The 15,544-nt window shown below is 46.9% G+C and overlaps 1 protein-coding gene across 2 annotated transcripts in view; it reads right to left on the bottom strand.

Annotated features, from left to right (window-relative positions):
- unc13c (unc-13 homolog C (C. elegans)) overlaps positions 1 to 15,544 on the bottom strand; it is a 122,062-nt gene that overhangs the window by 85,869 nt on the left and 20,649 nt on the right. For both annotated transcript variants that reach the window (XM_030377289.1, XM_030377290.1), the window contains exons 6-9: positions 12,903 to 12,908; positions 12,544 to 12,615; positions 6,414 to 6,633; positions 4,166 to 4,393 (exon numbers count right to left, since the gene is read on the bottom strand). In XM_030377289.1, coding sequence (XP_030233149.1) covers positions 4,166 to 4,393; positions 6,414 to 6,633; positions 12,544 to 12,615; positions 12,903 to 12,908 — 526 coding nt within the window. The remainder of the gene's footprint in view (positions 1 to 4,165; positions 4,394 to 6,413; positions 6,634 to 12,543; positions 12,616 to 12,902; positions 12,909 to 15,544) is intronic.

Here is a 15,544-nt window from a genome sequence, read left to right as displayed (position 1 = left end):
AGCTGAGTCACATGACTGGAGAAGAACAGGAGAGGAAGCTGAGTCACATGACGATAATATATACAGTGAGGCTGGGAAACATCAAAGCCTTCCAAACATTGTTTTCTTATAGAGTAGCTACATGAATTCCCATTGCACACAGAAACAAACGCACAGACACACACCCAAAGACACACACATACAAACACACACACACACCTACATATGCAAACACATAAAAAAAACACACACACACACACACACACACACACACACACACACACGCACGCACGCACGCACGCACGCACGCACACACACACACACGCACGCACGCACACACACACACATACATACAGACATACCAGTACCAGTACCAGTAGCACCACCAATTAGAGGCATGCATTGCCTCTAATTGCTGGAGCCTGTAAGAAGTTGAATGCGGCTCAGCGAATTGAAGTGGTTTCCCATAATAATTTTGTGAATTGTTCAATGTGATCCAACTGTGAGCCAATAAAACAATAATTAGTATGCCCTGTCCAAAACAATCTCTGCTGGGAAGTTAGGGTCACGGCGTGTCAGACAACACAGAGCTTAAAAATAAACCATTACGTAACAACAGCTTTTATGGGAACCATGGAGCACACTGATTGGCTGGCTCTGTTGTATTAAATGTAATCCTGTTTATGTGTAGCAGTCTAGTCAGAATGTGCGAGGTCGAGATGTCAGGATAAATCAGTGGTTTGCCTCTTTGGTGCATCTAGTTATGAAAGGAGGAATCGAATAACAAGCATTCACGCACGCACAGGCACGTACGCACGCAAACACACACACGCACACACAGACACACAGACACACACACACACACACACACACACACACACACACACACACACACACACACACACACACACACACACACACCTAGATCCAGGAGAGAGAGACAGGAGTATTTCACTCGCGCCATAAAATAGGAAAAAGGACACTGGGCCATTAAATATGTATAAGTGACCGTCTAAATAATTCAAGGTACGTATATATCCCCCAGCCCACTCTGACAGGAATCGGTGGGCTGGCTCAGGCTCTGACAAATGAGGAGCAGCGGCCTGCCTTCCCCAGGCGAACCCGAAATCAAAAGGCTTCCGTTCAGGAGAGGGGGGAGGAAAACAACACCAGGAGATGCAAGCCCAACCCGGGCGGTTGCAGGAAGGTGCGGTTTATCGGTTTTGTTCACGCACGTTTCTGCGGGCCCAGTTCACTTTGCTAGCTAAATATTTCATTTAGTCGACTATTGCAATCCCTTCCCCCTCCACGATAAATCGCTACCCCCTCCCTCCCCCCCACCTTTTAGCTGGCCCGCGTGTTGGAGCAGCGAGTACGGCTTTAACCCTTTCTTGTTTTTGATGTAGGTCAAGGGATGACCCACCTCGCCTCAGACAGGGCGTGTGTGTCCCCATATATTTTTCTTGAGGGCACCTATACTCCACTCACACCGTCATTGCCGTCACTTTCACCGTAACCTTTATCCACACCCGTATCGACTGTTTGGCCTTTGCAGGCAAATCACAACAGAAAATTGCTGAACTATTGACTTTGTAATCTAATATTCCCATGATATTTATAAGAGGGTCGAGGCGAAGCAGATAGAGGTGACAACATTTTTGACACGGCGAAAGAAAGTCGGTGCTGCTTATTTGCTGACGTGTGCGGTTCAAACCCTGTGAACGCATCTCCAGTCGGTGCCGTCCTTGAGCAAGGCACTGGGAGTAGAGAAACACAAGGCGTATCCGGGTCGTGATTGGCTGCTGTGAGCAGAGATAAACGACGGAGGGAGAACGAGTTTGCTAAGCCCGTGTTTTCCCGACAGGCCTCCTTGGACCTCCTCAGTAGTAGGGGGAGGGGAACACGTCCCACATGGGGAGGTTATGGAGTACATGATTGGTTGGAGGTTCTCAAAATTAGCTGATTGTGGGGATAGTGGATTTGGGAGAGTGGTTCTCGTGGATCATATGTCGGGGGAATATTTCATGCAAGGTTGTCGCTAATTTCATATTTGCATTCGGCTGACACGCAGCATCGCACGCCAGAGAGATGCAGGATCGAACAAATAATAGATAAATACTGGCTCAATGAACACAGCCTTCGACGGAGAGTTCAATACGCTCGGTAAGATGACGCTAACGATCCGTTAGGTTCTTGTTTCGCTCTTCCCCTTATAGTGTTTGATGTTTCTCTCATTCTCTCCTTTCTCTTTTTCTTTCTTCCATCTCTCTAATCACGCTCTTATTGTGAAATATCCGTCCTTCGCTTCCTGACGTCACGTGCTCGGCCCTCCTCCTCCTCCTCCTCCTCCTCCTCCTGCAGCTAAACAGATGTGCAAACCGAGCGATAAACTCTACACAGAGTGTCCCAGGGCTGCGCCTGGTTACCATGGTGATGGATGGGCGCGGGCAGCCAGGGGTTCAGCGGTTTGTGAGCAGGAAGCTGGGTCGGGTTGGGGGGTGCACACGCCGACCGTAAGCAGGAAATACAAGGTTCTTCTGCCCGTTAGGAATATTGGAATATTATTGTAGGATATATTTTACGTGTGCTCAATGTTTATTTTAAGACGTTTTTTTATTTTAAGATGGAGCATGCACTTTTGGGCAATTCTCTCCTTCATTGCTTTTCTATCGTCCTTTTTGGAAGAAATCTGAAAATGGCTAAGTGGTGGTAATTTATGTTTATTTTATGCCTCGCTGGTATCATTTGCTTCATAGTTAGTTTTTTTGCTTCATTAATCTATCACACCCCAAGTCAGTGTCTAGTCAGTGTATCCAATTAGCATCAATGAAGAGTCCTACCAAACCAAAAGTGCATACATTCATAGTATGGATGACCGCAAGGGTACAGCTTGTTTAAATATATATATATACTGTATATATATATACACAGTATATATATATATATATATATATATATATATATATATATATATATATATGAATATACTGTCTATATTATCTGTATGAATTGACGATTTCTTTGATAAACTATTGACTGGAGTACCTAATGTACAAACAGGGACAAAGGCAGTAAGGAACATGAATGACATTCCTTCAATAGTACCGTATGTTGTTTTTTTTAAGAGATCGATTTCTGATTCATAATTAGAGGCACACTTAGTTGCGTGTGAGTGTGTTGGGCAGTGTGGGACAACCAACTCCAGAATCTATTATATCTAATTAAATCTATAGAGATGTTTTATGTTCAGGGCTAAGGGCTAATGATCCAGAGTTCTCGGGGTTAATCAGAAATAAATACTCATTAGCATACCACGGTGCGTCATCTAGGACGAATCCTAGACCCTTGTTGAGTTTAGGAGGGAGTTCGGAGTCAGGGGCTTAGGGGTCAGCCTGGAGGGGTCAAAGGTCACTCATTACAGGATCAGGGCTGGGTCTCATAGCCCACTTGCTATATGCTACTTTGCTGGTTTAAAACAGCACATCGGCGCTTCCCGATTTGGCAGAAGACTAATGCTTCAATCAGAATCTAAACTAAGTCGAATTCACTTGAGCTTGGAATATTGACTGAATGAGGGTTTAGGAGAAGATCCATATTGATTATGTTTTGGCTGTGACAAGGTGGATCTCTTGTATTCAGGGATAATTTCAGATGTTAAACACCGTGTACATTAGGATGAAACAACGGTGACAACCTTGAACTCAACACGCTGTCTTCTGACACTGTATCCGTCTGATCATTAAGAATCACGGCAGGGTTACTTTAATGTCATTGTGGTTGATGATCTAACGACGGTGCCTATACGACAGAGAGGGATTGATGATTCATGTGAAAGAACAGCGACATCAACTTTGAAGATGATGTCAATGATGTTGACCCCTGACGGTGTTGGCCCCTCTAATGATGTAAACAGTGAAAGCAGGTTCTCCACACATGGACCTCAGGTTGTGATGTCACAGATCCTGACCTGTGCTGGTGAATATGGCCGAAATAGTTTGGGGTGGACTCTTTAAGGACACTAATAGTGAAAAACTGATTCCCCAAACCTTGACCGCAGGTTGTGATGTCACAGATCCCGACCTGTGCTGGTGAGTATAGTGAAACCAGTTCGATATGAACCCTTTAATGACAGCGATAGTGAAAGCGGGTTCACCACACATGGGTCTCAGGTTGGGATGTCACGGACCTGTGATGGTGACCTTGGCGGACCACTTGGAGGTACCCTCCAGCACGGCCAGCTTGGCCGTCTTCAGGTGTGCGCCGAACTCCTCCTTGGGCACCTGGAACATGTCCTGGATGACCTCGAACACCTCGGGGCAGTTCTTCTCCCGCACCTTCATGCGCTCCTTCATCGCCATGATGATGTTCTGCGTCTTGTCTTCGGCGCCGTGCTTGGAGCTCTTCTCCACCGCCCCTTTAATGCACGCACACACACACATAAGCACACGTACACATAACACACACACACACACACACACACATAAACACACACACATAAACAGACACGCACAAATAAACAGACACACACATACATACACATAAACAGATACACACATGCACATATACACATACATAAATGCACACACACACACACACACACACATAAACAGACACACACACATAAACAGACACACAAAAAAAAACAGACACACACATACATACACATAAACAGACACACACACAAACACACAAAAAGAGGCAGACATACTCATATACACACACACACACAAACACGTAAACAGACAGACACACACAAACACAAACAAATCAAAAGTGAGGGAGATGTTTGAGTCTGCTGCGTAGTATAAAGGTGTTCTATCTCAGCAGCTTTAAGCAGTGAGTGTTCATAGCCCAGATGTATTCACGCCAGCCTTAAAGCTACTCTTTGCTGACAATGATTGAGCGCTGGCTGCTGCGCTAAGCTAATACTCTGTATGCACGCCGTAAAATGTGGCGTACGAATACAACAAAGAGGACATGTTTTATAGGCTCCTAAAATAGAGCATATCTCTAGAGATATAATGTGTGGCTGTAATGGTTTGATGGGGGAAGGGAATGTTGAATGGTAACGTGGGTGTGTTTGAATGTATGTTTGCCTATGTGTGTGTGTGTGTGTGTGTGTGTGTGTGTGTGTGTGTGTGTGTGTGAGAGTGTGTGTGTGTGTGTTTGTGTGTGTGTGTGTGTGTGTGAGTGGAGGTGTGTGTGTTAGAGAGAATGCATGTGCCTATGTATGCATTCAAGTGTGCGCGTGTCCCGTGCATGTGTGTGGTTGTGTGTGTGAGTTAGGTTTATACTCCTCCGTAAAGTGCTGTACGTAGAGAGAATGCACGTGCCTATGTATGTATGCGCGTGTGCCCGCGTGTGTGTGTCTGTGTGTGTGTGTGTGCATGCCTGCGTGTTTGTGTATTGGTTCTAGGCCTCGTTTCTGCCAGCGACAAAAGAATAAGAGAAGCCATGTAACGTCTGATTCCTGTTTCTAATCAATTCATCAGACCCCATTGAAGATTAAAACAGGGATTCAAAATAAATCACATTCAGAAAAACTGCGAACTGCAGAACCGCCCGTGCTACGAGCTAATCCAGTGGCAGAGTGTGTGTGAGACTGTAGGCGCAGCGTGGATCACCGCCGCGCTGTCACATCTGTTGGGCGTAAAACCGCGCCGGGGCCAGATTGAGAGGGATGATTTCAGATTGTCACGGGCATCAGTGATTGAACGAGCAGCGTAACGCAGCGTATCCCTCCGAGCTGTTAGCTACATGTTACGCAACGCCCCGGAATGCCGGAACATTCACCACCGTTCACCATAACACGGCTTGTTGAATTAAAAACCACGCTTAACAACGCACGTACGTCACAAAACACAAGGTAGACATGGAGCGACCGACGTAGATAACAGACGTGGAATTGGAAAGCGGTATTTCTATCCACACCAACGCAGTGATGCAGTGTAAAAAAAAATGACAAAGAGGGTGAGAAGTAGCATCCGCAACACACCTGAATCCGTTTTTCCCATCGCTGTGTTTGTGTAGCCGCGGAAAAAAACAGGGGGGGAGCGTCTAAAAACAAACACGTGTGTGGGTGTGGGCGCTCACTTCCTGCCACCCAGTGTTTCTGGATACGAGTGTGGTGCGGTGCGGATGCACATCCCCCTCTCCCCCCCCTCCCCCCCTCTCCAGTTCCCCCCCTCCCCCCTCCCTTCCACACTCGTCAATTGGCTGAAACATGAAATATGTTTCTTTGTCTCGAGGTCGTGATATTTTGGCGAGAACATTGACGCGGCCGGGGCGCGACGGTTCACTGAACACGGTCCGACCGGGCTGCAGGCCGGGCGCCGCGTTGTGTTGTGTTGAGGCATCGGGGTGGGAGTGGGAGTGGGGGGTGACGGGGGGGACGGGGGGGGGGGGACGGGGGGGGGCTGTGTCCGGGTCCTTACTTTGCAGGCAGTCTGCGTTGAGCAGATCCTGGCACTTGTCGTGGCATTTGACGCCGCACTCGGAGCAGCGCATGCCCTGGCGCGCGATGCCCCACAGCAGGCCCTCGCACTCATGGCAGTAGGTCGGCGCCGTGGCCGTCCACACCTCAAAGTTGTGCGGCGTGGTGGAGGAGATGGGGTAGATCAGGGCCTGCAGGGTCTTCTTGAAGACGTGTTGTTTCTGGACGGGAGAGAGAGAGAGGGGGAAGGGGGAACAGCTTCAGTCAGAGGGAAGATGGTTGAGAGGAAGTTTGTTAAGGTGGATGGGGGGCGGGGGTGAGAACTTTTGTGTTGGCTGTCTCGGGAGGCACAGTAAAAGACATTAAAGGTGACATATTATACCACCAGATGTGAGTGTGATTAGCCGGATAGATCAGTCTACCGGCCTACCCGGTGGACTGAAGCAAACGTTGCTCATCTATCCAGCACACATCGAGGCGGACACGCCCACTTGTGATGTCAGAAGACGCAGATTTCCAAAACGGCTTGCAACTGCTAATCACACTCACACCAGGTTGTATAATATGCCCCCTTTAAGTAACAACGTTATTCAGTTATGATCATTCCATGATGCTTGATATTGCTTTACATACGACTAGTGGGCTATCCCACTACACTGTCTGAACACCTGAACGAATGATTATACCATGAATGGAAAGTGTAGAAAAGCTCGATCACCTGAATCTCAAAATGCACTTAAAGTCCAAGGTGAACGACAGGAAAACAGACGTTCAAACAATGAAAACAATACACAACGTTGTAAGTTTCTCACAGGGCTTCCAGAGCCGACGACGGGGAGAGAGACAGCTGATGCCGCTGATGCCGCGGAGATAACCTGCTCATCAAAGGCCGGGCCAGCCGTATGAAGGTAAATCTGCTCTACATCACATTAAAGCTCAGATTAACTGCCCCGCTCAGGCCGCTGGCTTTGTTGACCCGCTGAGTGGTTTACTGTCAGATTCCTCTCCCCACCAAATACTCTGGCCTCCAGTAGAGTGCCTTGTCTGGACTGATTGCCCGCTGCGAGTGAAGCCTTTTCAAATTGAATGCTTTACTGCGCAGGCCAGCAGTAACCAATGGTTGATGAGGGAATCAATGGCCACCGAAGGAAAGGAAAAAAGGGGAAGGCTTTGTGGGGAGATATAGGTGAGGAGTCGCGGACGAGACCCCGGAGGACAAAGACAGAGAGGTAGGAAGAAAGAGAGAACTACAGCATATTCCGTGTTTGGTAATGTATAAATTACCTACAGCGCCTCAAGGTATGGAATAAATTATAGAGATGCTCTCTTTCTCTCTCAAGTTCCCAGCTCCTAATTATTCATCAACTTTGTGCAATATCTATTTCATCCCTCAATCCCTAAATAACACAGGGCTCATTTGAAGACACACACACACACACACACAAAACACACACACATGCACCCATCTCAGACACACATGCACACAGCCCACAAACACACACACCCAGACACAAACACAATCACACCAACCTTATCCTCACCTACACACCCCCACGCCACCCCACACACACACCCCCACCCGGACACAAACACACATGCACACACACACACACACACAGCCTATCCTCACCTACACACACACCGTACGCACTCACACCCCCCCCCACACACACAGGCCCATACACACATTATGAGGACCGATGGCGATCGGGGCACCCTCAGTCTCTAAGGCAATCTAAGAGCAGTAATGGTGTCGGGCCGGGTGTCCCCTGGGCCGTGGGCCCGGAGCCCGGCCCGCGACCCTGGAGGACCTTTAATTAAACATTCAGCTAAACCAGGAGAAAATGAGTTTCCCTTTAATCTACCGACAACGGAAACAGCAGATGTCCGAAACCTACCGGCTGGCATTAAACGTCCCCTTCTACTGACACATTGTTCCAGACGACCTGGAGAAACTATGCTCTCCGGGACAGCAGAGTGCTATAAAATGCAATTAGAAATGTACTTTTTGTTCCTGCTTGTCTTCCCGCTCTCCTCTCTTTTTGTAGTTCTTTGATCTGGCTCCCCGACAACAGCAGAAGGTTAATCCTTACCTTCTGTTAATCGATATGCTTCTCTAAAGCCAAGTGGGGGGGTTTGTTATCCGCTACTGGCTACTGGGGTACCATCTCATCCGAGTGACCGTTTCTTTACCTTTCGGTCATAGAGAGGGGTGGAGCAGGGGGTGGGGGGGGGGGGGGGGGGGGACTCCGGGAAGAGTGAGCTGTTGGCCTGAAGGTTGACACTTTAAAACACTGCTGCTTAAAAAATATGGGATACTCAAAGTTCACCGAGCGACTCCTGTTGCCCTCGAGCAAGGCACCGCTTCAACCGAGAAAATGTGTCACACGGTGTGTGACACCACACACCACCCGGTTTCTTTCATTCTCCATTTGTTTTCTCTGTATAATGTATCAATTTCTCTCTCTCTCTCTCTCTCTCTCTCTCTCTCTCTCTCTCTCTCTCTCTCTCCTTCTCTCTCCCTCCCTCCTTCTCTCTCTCTCTCTCTCTCCCTCCCTCTCTCTCTCCATCTCTCTCTCTCTCTCTCTCTCTCTCTCTCTCTCTCTCTCTCTCCCTCTCTCTCTCTCCCCCGTCTCTCTCTCTCTCTCTTTCTCTCTCCTTCCGGCACTGCTCAAGCGGTGCGTGTCGCCGGGTGTCACAAGTGATGTCCCTGGGGTGACGCTGTGTGGTTGCCAATGCGACGGGGTGCAGGGATTGACGACACTCAGTGGTGCGGCGTTGGCATGACAACCAACACGCGTGCCGCCTCTCTTCCCGCCTCTCTTCCCCCCTCTCGTCTCCTTCTACGAGGGTCCGGAGCCACGGAACCCGGGTCGCTGCAATTAGGACTGGCAAGATGTCAACGCAACTCTTGGTTGCATCGGATCTTGAAACTTTTATATCATATCTGATTCATCTACTTTCCATAGGTGTCATCACTTTGAGTGTTTAAATGCTACTTCTCCTATGGATGTGTCAATATTGAGTATCTCTGAGTCATTAGGACTGTGCCTTAATGGTACGCCCCCCTCCTCCCCCCCCCCCCCCCCCCCTCCCACCGCCTCTTTAAGAGCCTTCTCCAAGCCTCCCAAATCATCATAGTGGATGAGCTCAGATCTGGATGAAAGTGTAGTTTCACTTTCTCTAGCTTCGTATTTGTATTTGTTTTCGACCAATCACGTCGCGAAGTGCGGGCATCGGATAAGCAAATAATTGGCTAACGGCAAAGTCAAACTGACCCGGCCAGCACAAGTCAACAGGTCCCATTGGGAAGATAAGCTAAAACATCCCGTCCAGACACAGCGTTCTTAGATAAAGTGTCTATAAAGGTTTCAAATCAACACCGTGTAGACTTGCCACTGGAATACTGCATGCATTGAAACCTCCGTCTGAGTTTTAATGAGTTTCCCTTGGGTAGAATATCTCTGTAACAACACAGGAAAAAAGGTCCTCCCTTTGTAGTCTTGCTTCTGGGCCCAGGCTCTGTGTTGTTTCTCACCAGGGGTTCTGCTATACTATAGAAGTACGACTGGATCCCAGAAAAGCTGCCTTCTTACTGTGCGCTGACCTCTATATCGTGTCCTTGACTTCCAGTTTTTTTCCTCATAAGAATAAGCCTGTTTTCCGGTTAGCTTCCTGACAGGGCTTGACATGTTTGACAAGTCACGCTGCACGTATCCATACCGCAGACTTTCACCTCATCCCAACCCACCATTCCCAACTACAACAAATTCAGATCCAGATTCTGTATCTACTATATAATTGTAGCCCTTGAAAATATACTTGAACCAAAAGACTGACCCCTTTCCACACTGGCTCATTGCTTACGTTACTTAAAGCCTTTAGTTTAAATAAAACCGTGTCTCTCTGGTTCGTACGGCGGGCGGAGGTTTCGGCCGAGTGCAGCACAACGTTCAGCGATGGCGGAGTGTGGCCCGAACACAAACATTGCTTCTTCACGCTCCAAAAAGCATGGCAGGGAAGCGACAAAAGAGCATAAGTAAGGAAACAAGAGGAAGCGAGGAGAAAGTCTTTGCTCGAGTGAACAAGATAGACACTAGAAACTAGGGCTGGGCGATTAATCGAAATTTGATGTTGACTGCGAATTTAGCGTGAATGATCACAAAACTAATATAATCATTATTTTATTTTATGTTCTATAGAATAGCTGTACATTATATCAGATTTTAACAATTTCTTTTTGACCATTTTGTGTATTTTTTTAAGGCGAAATTTCAAAGTTCTCAGTTACAAAGTGTTTTTGGGAGAGACATGCTGAATAAATACATCATGTTTTCAAACTCAAATATAATTGTTTGAATAATCATGATTTCAATATTGACCCAACTAATCGTGATTATGATTTTTTCGAAAATCGAGCAGCCCTACTAGAATCAAGGCTAGATGTCAACGAAACTCTCGGTTGTTGAAACTTATGACTAACTTGAATCTTATGTGATTCATCTACTTTCCACTTTTACTTTTTAAAAGTAAGTTCTCCTATAGATGTGTCACTATTCTTGTAGCGCAATGCCGCAGTCGAAGGAACCGAAAGAGTCCATAAGAGACACGAGACAGGCATTGAGTCGGCGTATAGATTAAAGACGAGGTGTTCAACAGGAAGAAGGGCGGAGAGAAACTGTTCCAGAGCTCATTCCAGGGAGTAGAAGGCAGACTATGAAACATGGCCACCACACCACAAACCCCAGGGACGATCCAGAGCCCTGGGGATCTTCTCTTCCCGTAACGGCAGCGCTGCACTTCCGCCTCTCTCTCCGTCTCTTTCTCCTTCTCCTCTCCTCCAGTCCTCCCGTCCAACCGGAGCGGCATATGGCCACATGCACGCCCACCGCTGGACTTAACACAGCAGATAAAGCACTGACATCTGCTCGCCCTACTTACTATGTTCAATCTGCGGCCCTGCTCTCCACGAGAGCTCCCTTTCCGTCTCCAATTAATAATAGTCCAGCGTTGCCTTGGTGGGAGCGCCGAGACATCCTGCCCCCGAAGTCAAAGCCTCCAATCGGCCTTGCCCACCCCACCCCTCATTAGGTAATCCCTGTCCCTTCAGATAGCGAAGGCCCTGATGGAAATCTAGGAACGCGCGCATCCGCGTTTGTCGGAACAGATGACACAGCATGCTCAGATACGGGCCACAGCACACGTGGATGTGCACACCGTACGATTGTCAGCTTGTTTACGAGTGAGTGAAAGCATGATTCCTGCAGCCGGGGCCCTCCTATCACTCTATATTCCCTTTGGGAGCGAGGGATGGCGATCAATTAAGGAAGAGAGCTTTAGAGGTCAGGGCAGAAAGAATCCCTGGCTATCGACTGAGACGTCTTACATCTTTTGCTCTGCATTCTGCATTCTTTTGGACCAGATTAAGCTAAAGGGGGTCAGATCTTTGTGTATGTCTCCCTGTGTGAATGGTTAAACAGAGAAAGACAAGGAGAGACAGAGAAATACAAGGAGAGACAGAGAGAGAGAGGGAGAGAGAGAGAGAGAGAGAGAGAGAGACATACAGACAGACAGACAGACAGACAGACAGACAGACAGACAGACAGACAGACAGACAGACAGACAGACAGACAGACAGACAGACAGACAGACAGACAGACAGACAGATATATGTACACAGCTAGATGAGTTGTAGGGTCGATGGATGAATAAGTGAGTGCATTCATTAACTAAGTGACTTAATGCAGTCCATTCTGGGGCTGCTCCATAATCTTTGGAATGCTTCTGTTCCCTGGCAAGGAGCTCCCAGGCCATCCGTCAAACACCAGAGCAGGGGCGCCACCGAAACAGCTGAGCCACGGCGGCCCGTCTCGCTGCGGCGAGACGCAGCCCCTATGACCCCCTTGCACTCGGAGAACAACGAACCATCATCGGCTCATCAAACCCTCAACACCTCCCTCCGCCTCCGCCCCAGCCTCTGAGAGGGGGGGGGGGGGGGGGTCTGACACCGTGTTCCCAGGAGGCCACGGCGTAACGCCACCTCAGCCTCACCTCGGCTGACCTGTGATGACGCACGTGCAAGGCCCAACAGTGTGGGTCGCGATGAAGAGGTGTGGAGAGGCGGTACTCACCAGGTCCTCATTGTTCAGCGTGGAGCGGTTCACCAGAGCAAACGAGATGCCTGCCTTTCGAGCAGCGAGGGTCTGGGCGGGAGGCAGAGGGAGAGGGGGGAAGAGGGAGAGGTTGATTAACACATGTGGAAGGCCCCGACTCGGACTCTGCTGCTTTCATTCATACAGCTCGATAGCAGAGTGTTTGGTCGCTTAAAATAAAAGGGATGGATTGTAGAGATTGGGTGTTTGTGTCTTTGATAGAGCAGGGACATACGGAGAAGCTACATTTTGTTTGAGTGATTGAGAGACAGAGAGAGAGAGAGATAGAGACACAGAGAGATAGAGAGATAAAGAAAAAAGAGGGAGAGAGAACTTACCAAGGCCTGTGATTTCCCCGGGAAACGATGAATGGTGAATGAGAGAAAGAAAGAGTGCGTTAGACAGGGCAAGGACTAAAAGCACAAACAACAGAAAGGGTTCAGCCACATATCCATACTCAGTGCACTAAGTGTCTCAACTGCCATGCAGGACTTCTGTGATGGGTTCAGCCCTCTAGTATATAGCTAAGTCAAAAGCGGTTGTATATAGCGGTTACATAATTGATTATCTATTCATGCGGCTGAAAGTTACTAGATTGCTGTCATGCTCTGCATTTTTACATATTTGGTTTATTTTTGGATGAAGCTTTGATCATATTTTCTGCTGTCGGCTCTGCACGTTAGTTTGACACAGATATACAGAAAGACACGGAACACACACTCATGTATGGGTGAAGCCTAGGGAGCCCGTTACGTCTCAAATGGTCACAAATGCACAAGACAAGAGTCGCAAATGTACTTGACGTTTTAAGAATGTTATAACTGTATTCACAATTATCTTCCAGATGCACACACAAAAATCTCATTTTGAAAGATTGTTGAATCTGCATGCGCAAAATGGTCAATTATAGGGTTCCACTGTGTTCTGTATGGATATATTCATCACTTTTGGTCTTGCGTCTCGTCAATTCTTCAGCCAAATTACATTTAATAACCCCATAATTTGAAATCATCCCCAACCTCACACCACACAAAGGGAATGATTAGCATTTTCAGAACTTTCTTAGAAAAGTTTAAATGTCTTGCAAATGATAAATATAAGCAATATAATTATGTGTTCCTTTAAGTGTGGACCGGTTAGCATGGACAGGTTTTGTTTTGTGTTGTGTTTGCCAAAGAATAACTGTGTACAACCCACAGCCATATTGTTGATTCCGTAATAGTGATTGTGTCTAGAGAAAATTTAATTACATGTAACAAAAAGCATTCAATGGCATTCGTACAACTATGTGTTTTTTATTTAAATACAGAAATATCTTAAATTAATTAATTCCAAGAATATATATTTATTTTTGCGTGACCTTCTGAAATGTACAACATGTAGTGTTTTGTGAATTTGTTTTGTTCATTTGTGATTCTTGAGACCGATTTGACCCCATAGAAGCCAGCTACACTGCACGACAGGGACTCACACAGATAAAACCCACACACACACGCACAGATACATACTCACAAACACACACGTACAAACAAACTCAAGCAGAGACATAGTCTTTCAACCAGACAGATAACACACACAAACACAGAAACAGATACACACACCACATATAACACACAAACACACACACACACGCACACACACACACACACACACACAGAAATGGCCACACGTCGTTACTTTGATTGTGTATAGAGAGCCCGGATGAGCAGAGTTAATAGAGTAAATAGAGGCACCAGATAAACCCCTATCGGAGGACATTAGGCGACAGAGGAATGCAGACATGGACAGCTGACAATATTGGATCCGTCTTTACCACCACCCTGGTATCTGTGCAGCTATGGTAAAGAGCCATGGAAGCCATGGTGAATGCCGGAGGAACCGTGACCTCTACATGAACTGTGAGCGTTGATGTAAGTTTAACAACATGCACTGGCGCTGCCGGGGCTGCTTCGGCCAACGGAATTAAATAAGACGCTGCCCCCGATTAAAACCCGGACACATCCGAGTTTGCCGTTAAGAACCTTAAAAAAAAGTCAGATTTGCCGTGTCAATGACTGTGTTTGTTGTTTACTTTTTATTATTATTTTTTTTTTAAGGAAATCCCGATCCCGTCCCAACCAATCAGAGGCTTGCGCTGCCCTGTAGCGATCACACAGCAAAATGGGGGACATTGACAGAGGAGAGGCATGAGAAGGGACCAATCAGATCGCTAATAACTGACTTCATCCGGGTGTAAAAGGCTTGTCGTGGGTTTGCTTTTACATGATTTAAAAGCCTCACACAGTTAAATCAGAAGTCAATGAAGTCCTCAGATATATTTTTGGCTTGAGTTGTCAGCATTTCATGTTGAATCAAACGTTCACACCCTGCGGAGCAAATAAAACAGGGGAAAATGGCCGCGCTTCGGACAGGCTGAAATCTGACAACTCATTGAAAAATATCACCCATAGCCGTTATGGGTCTATGTAGGAATGGCAAAAATATACACGCAAAAGTCCAAAAATAGTGAAAGAAAGACAACGACCCATACTTACCAAAGACATTGTAGGTTATTAATTTCATGAGAGATATGGACAAACACAGCATCAACTCATGTTGTTCACTGTGATATACATTTTCATCAGTATCTACGTTTATCACATCACGTATATCACAGCACCAACCCATGTTGTCCACTGTGATACACATCATTCATCAGCATCTACGTTTACGATATCAAACTTCAACAGTATTTCCCATGAACGCACGTCAGAAATATAAAAAAAAGAGAATGCCCATCAAAACTTTATTCTACGATCTTTATCTGATTCAGATTTTGTTTTTTTGTTGGGTTTTGTTTTACCTACTACTATACGCGAGCGTGGCGGACAACAAGACAAACAACGCAAACACACTCTACAAAAACACACAGGACAAACAAGTCATTAATATCTGTTTTTTGTCACCACAGCGCTGTGAGTAAGTGTGCCATTGGTGCAGC

The sequence above is a fragment of the Gadus morhua genome, chromosome 14 (genome assembly GCF_902167405.1).
Source record: "Gadus morhua chromosome 14, gadMor3.0, whole genome shotgun sequence".
NCBI lineage: Eukaryota > Metazoa > Chordata > Actinopteri > Gadiformes > Gadidae > Gadus > Gadus morhua.
The sequence above is the reverse complement of the archived record's forward strand: the minus strand, read 5'-3'. Positions and strand labels throughout refer to the sequence as shown.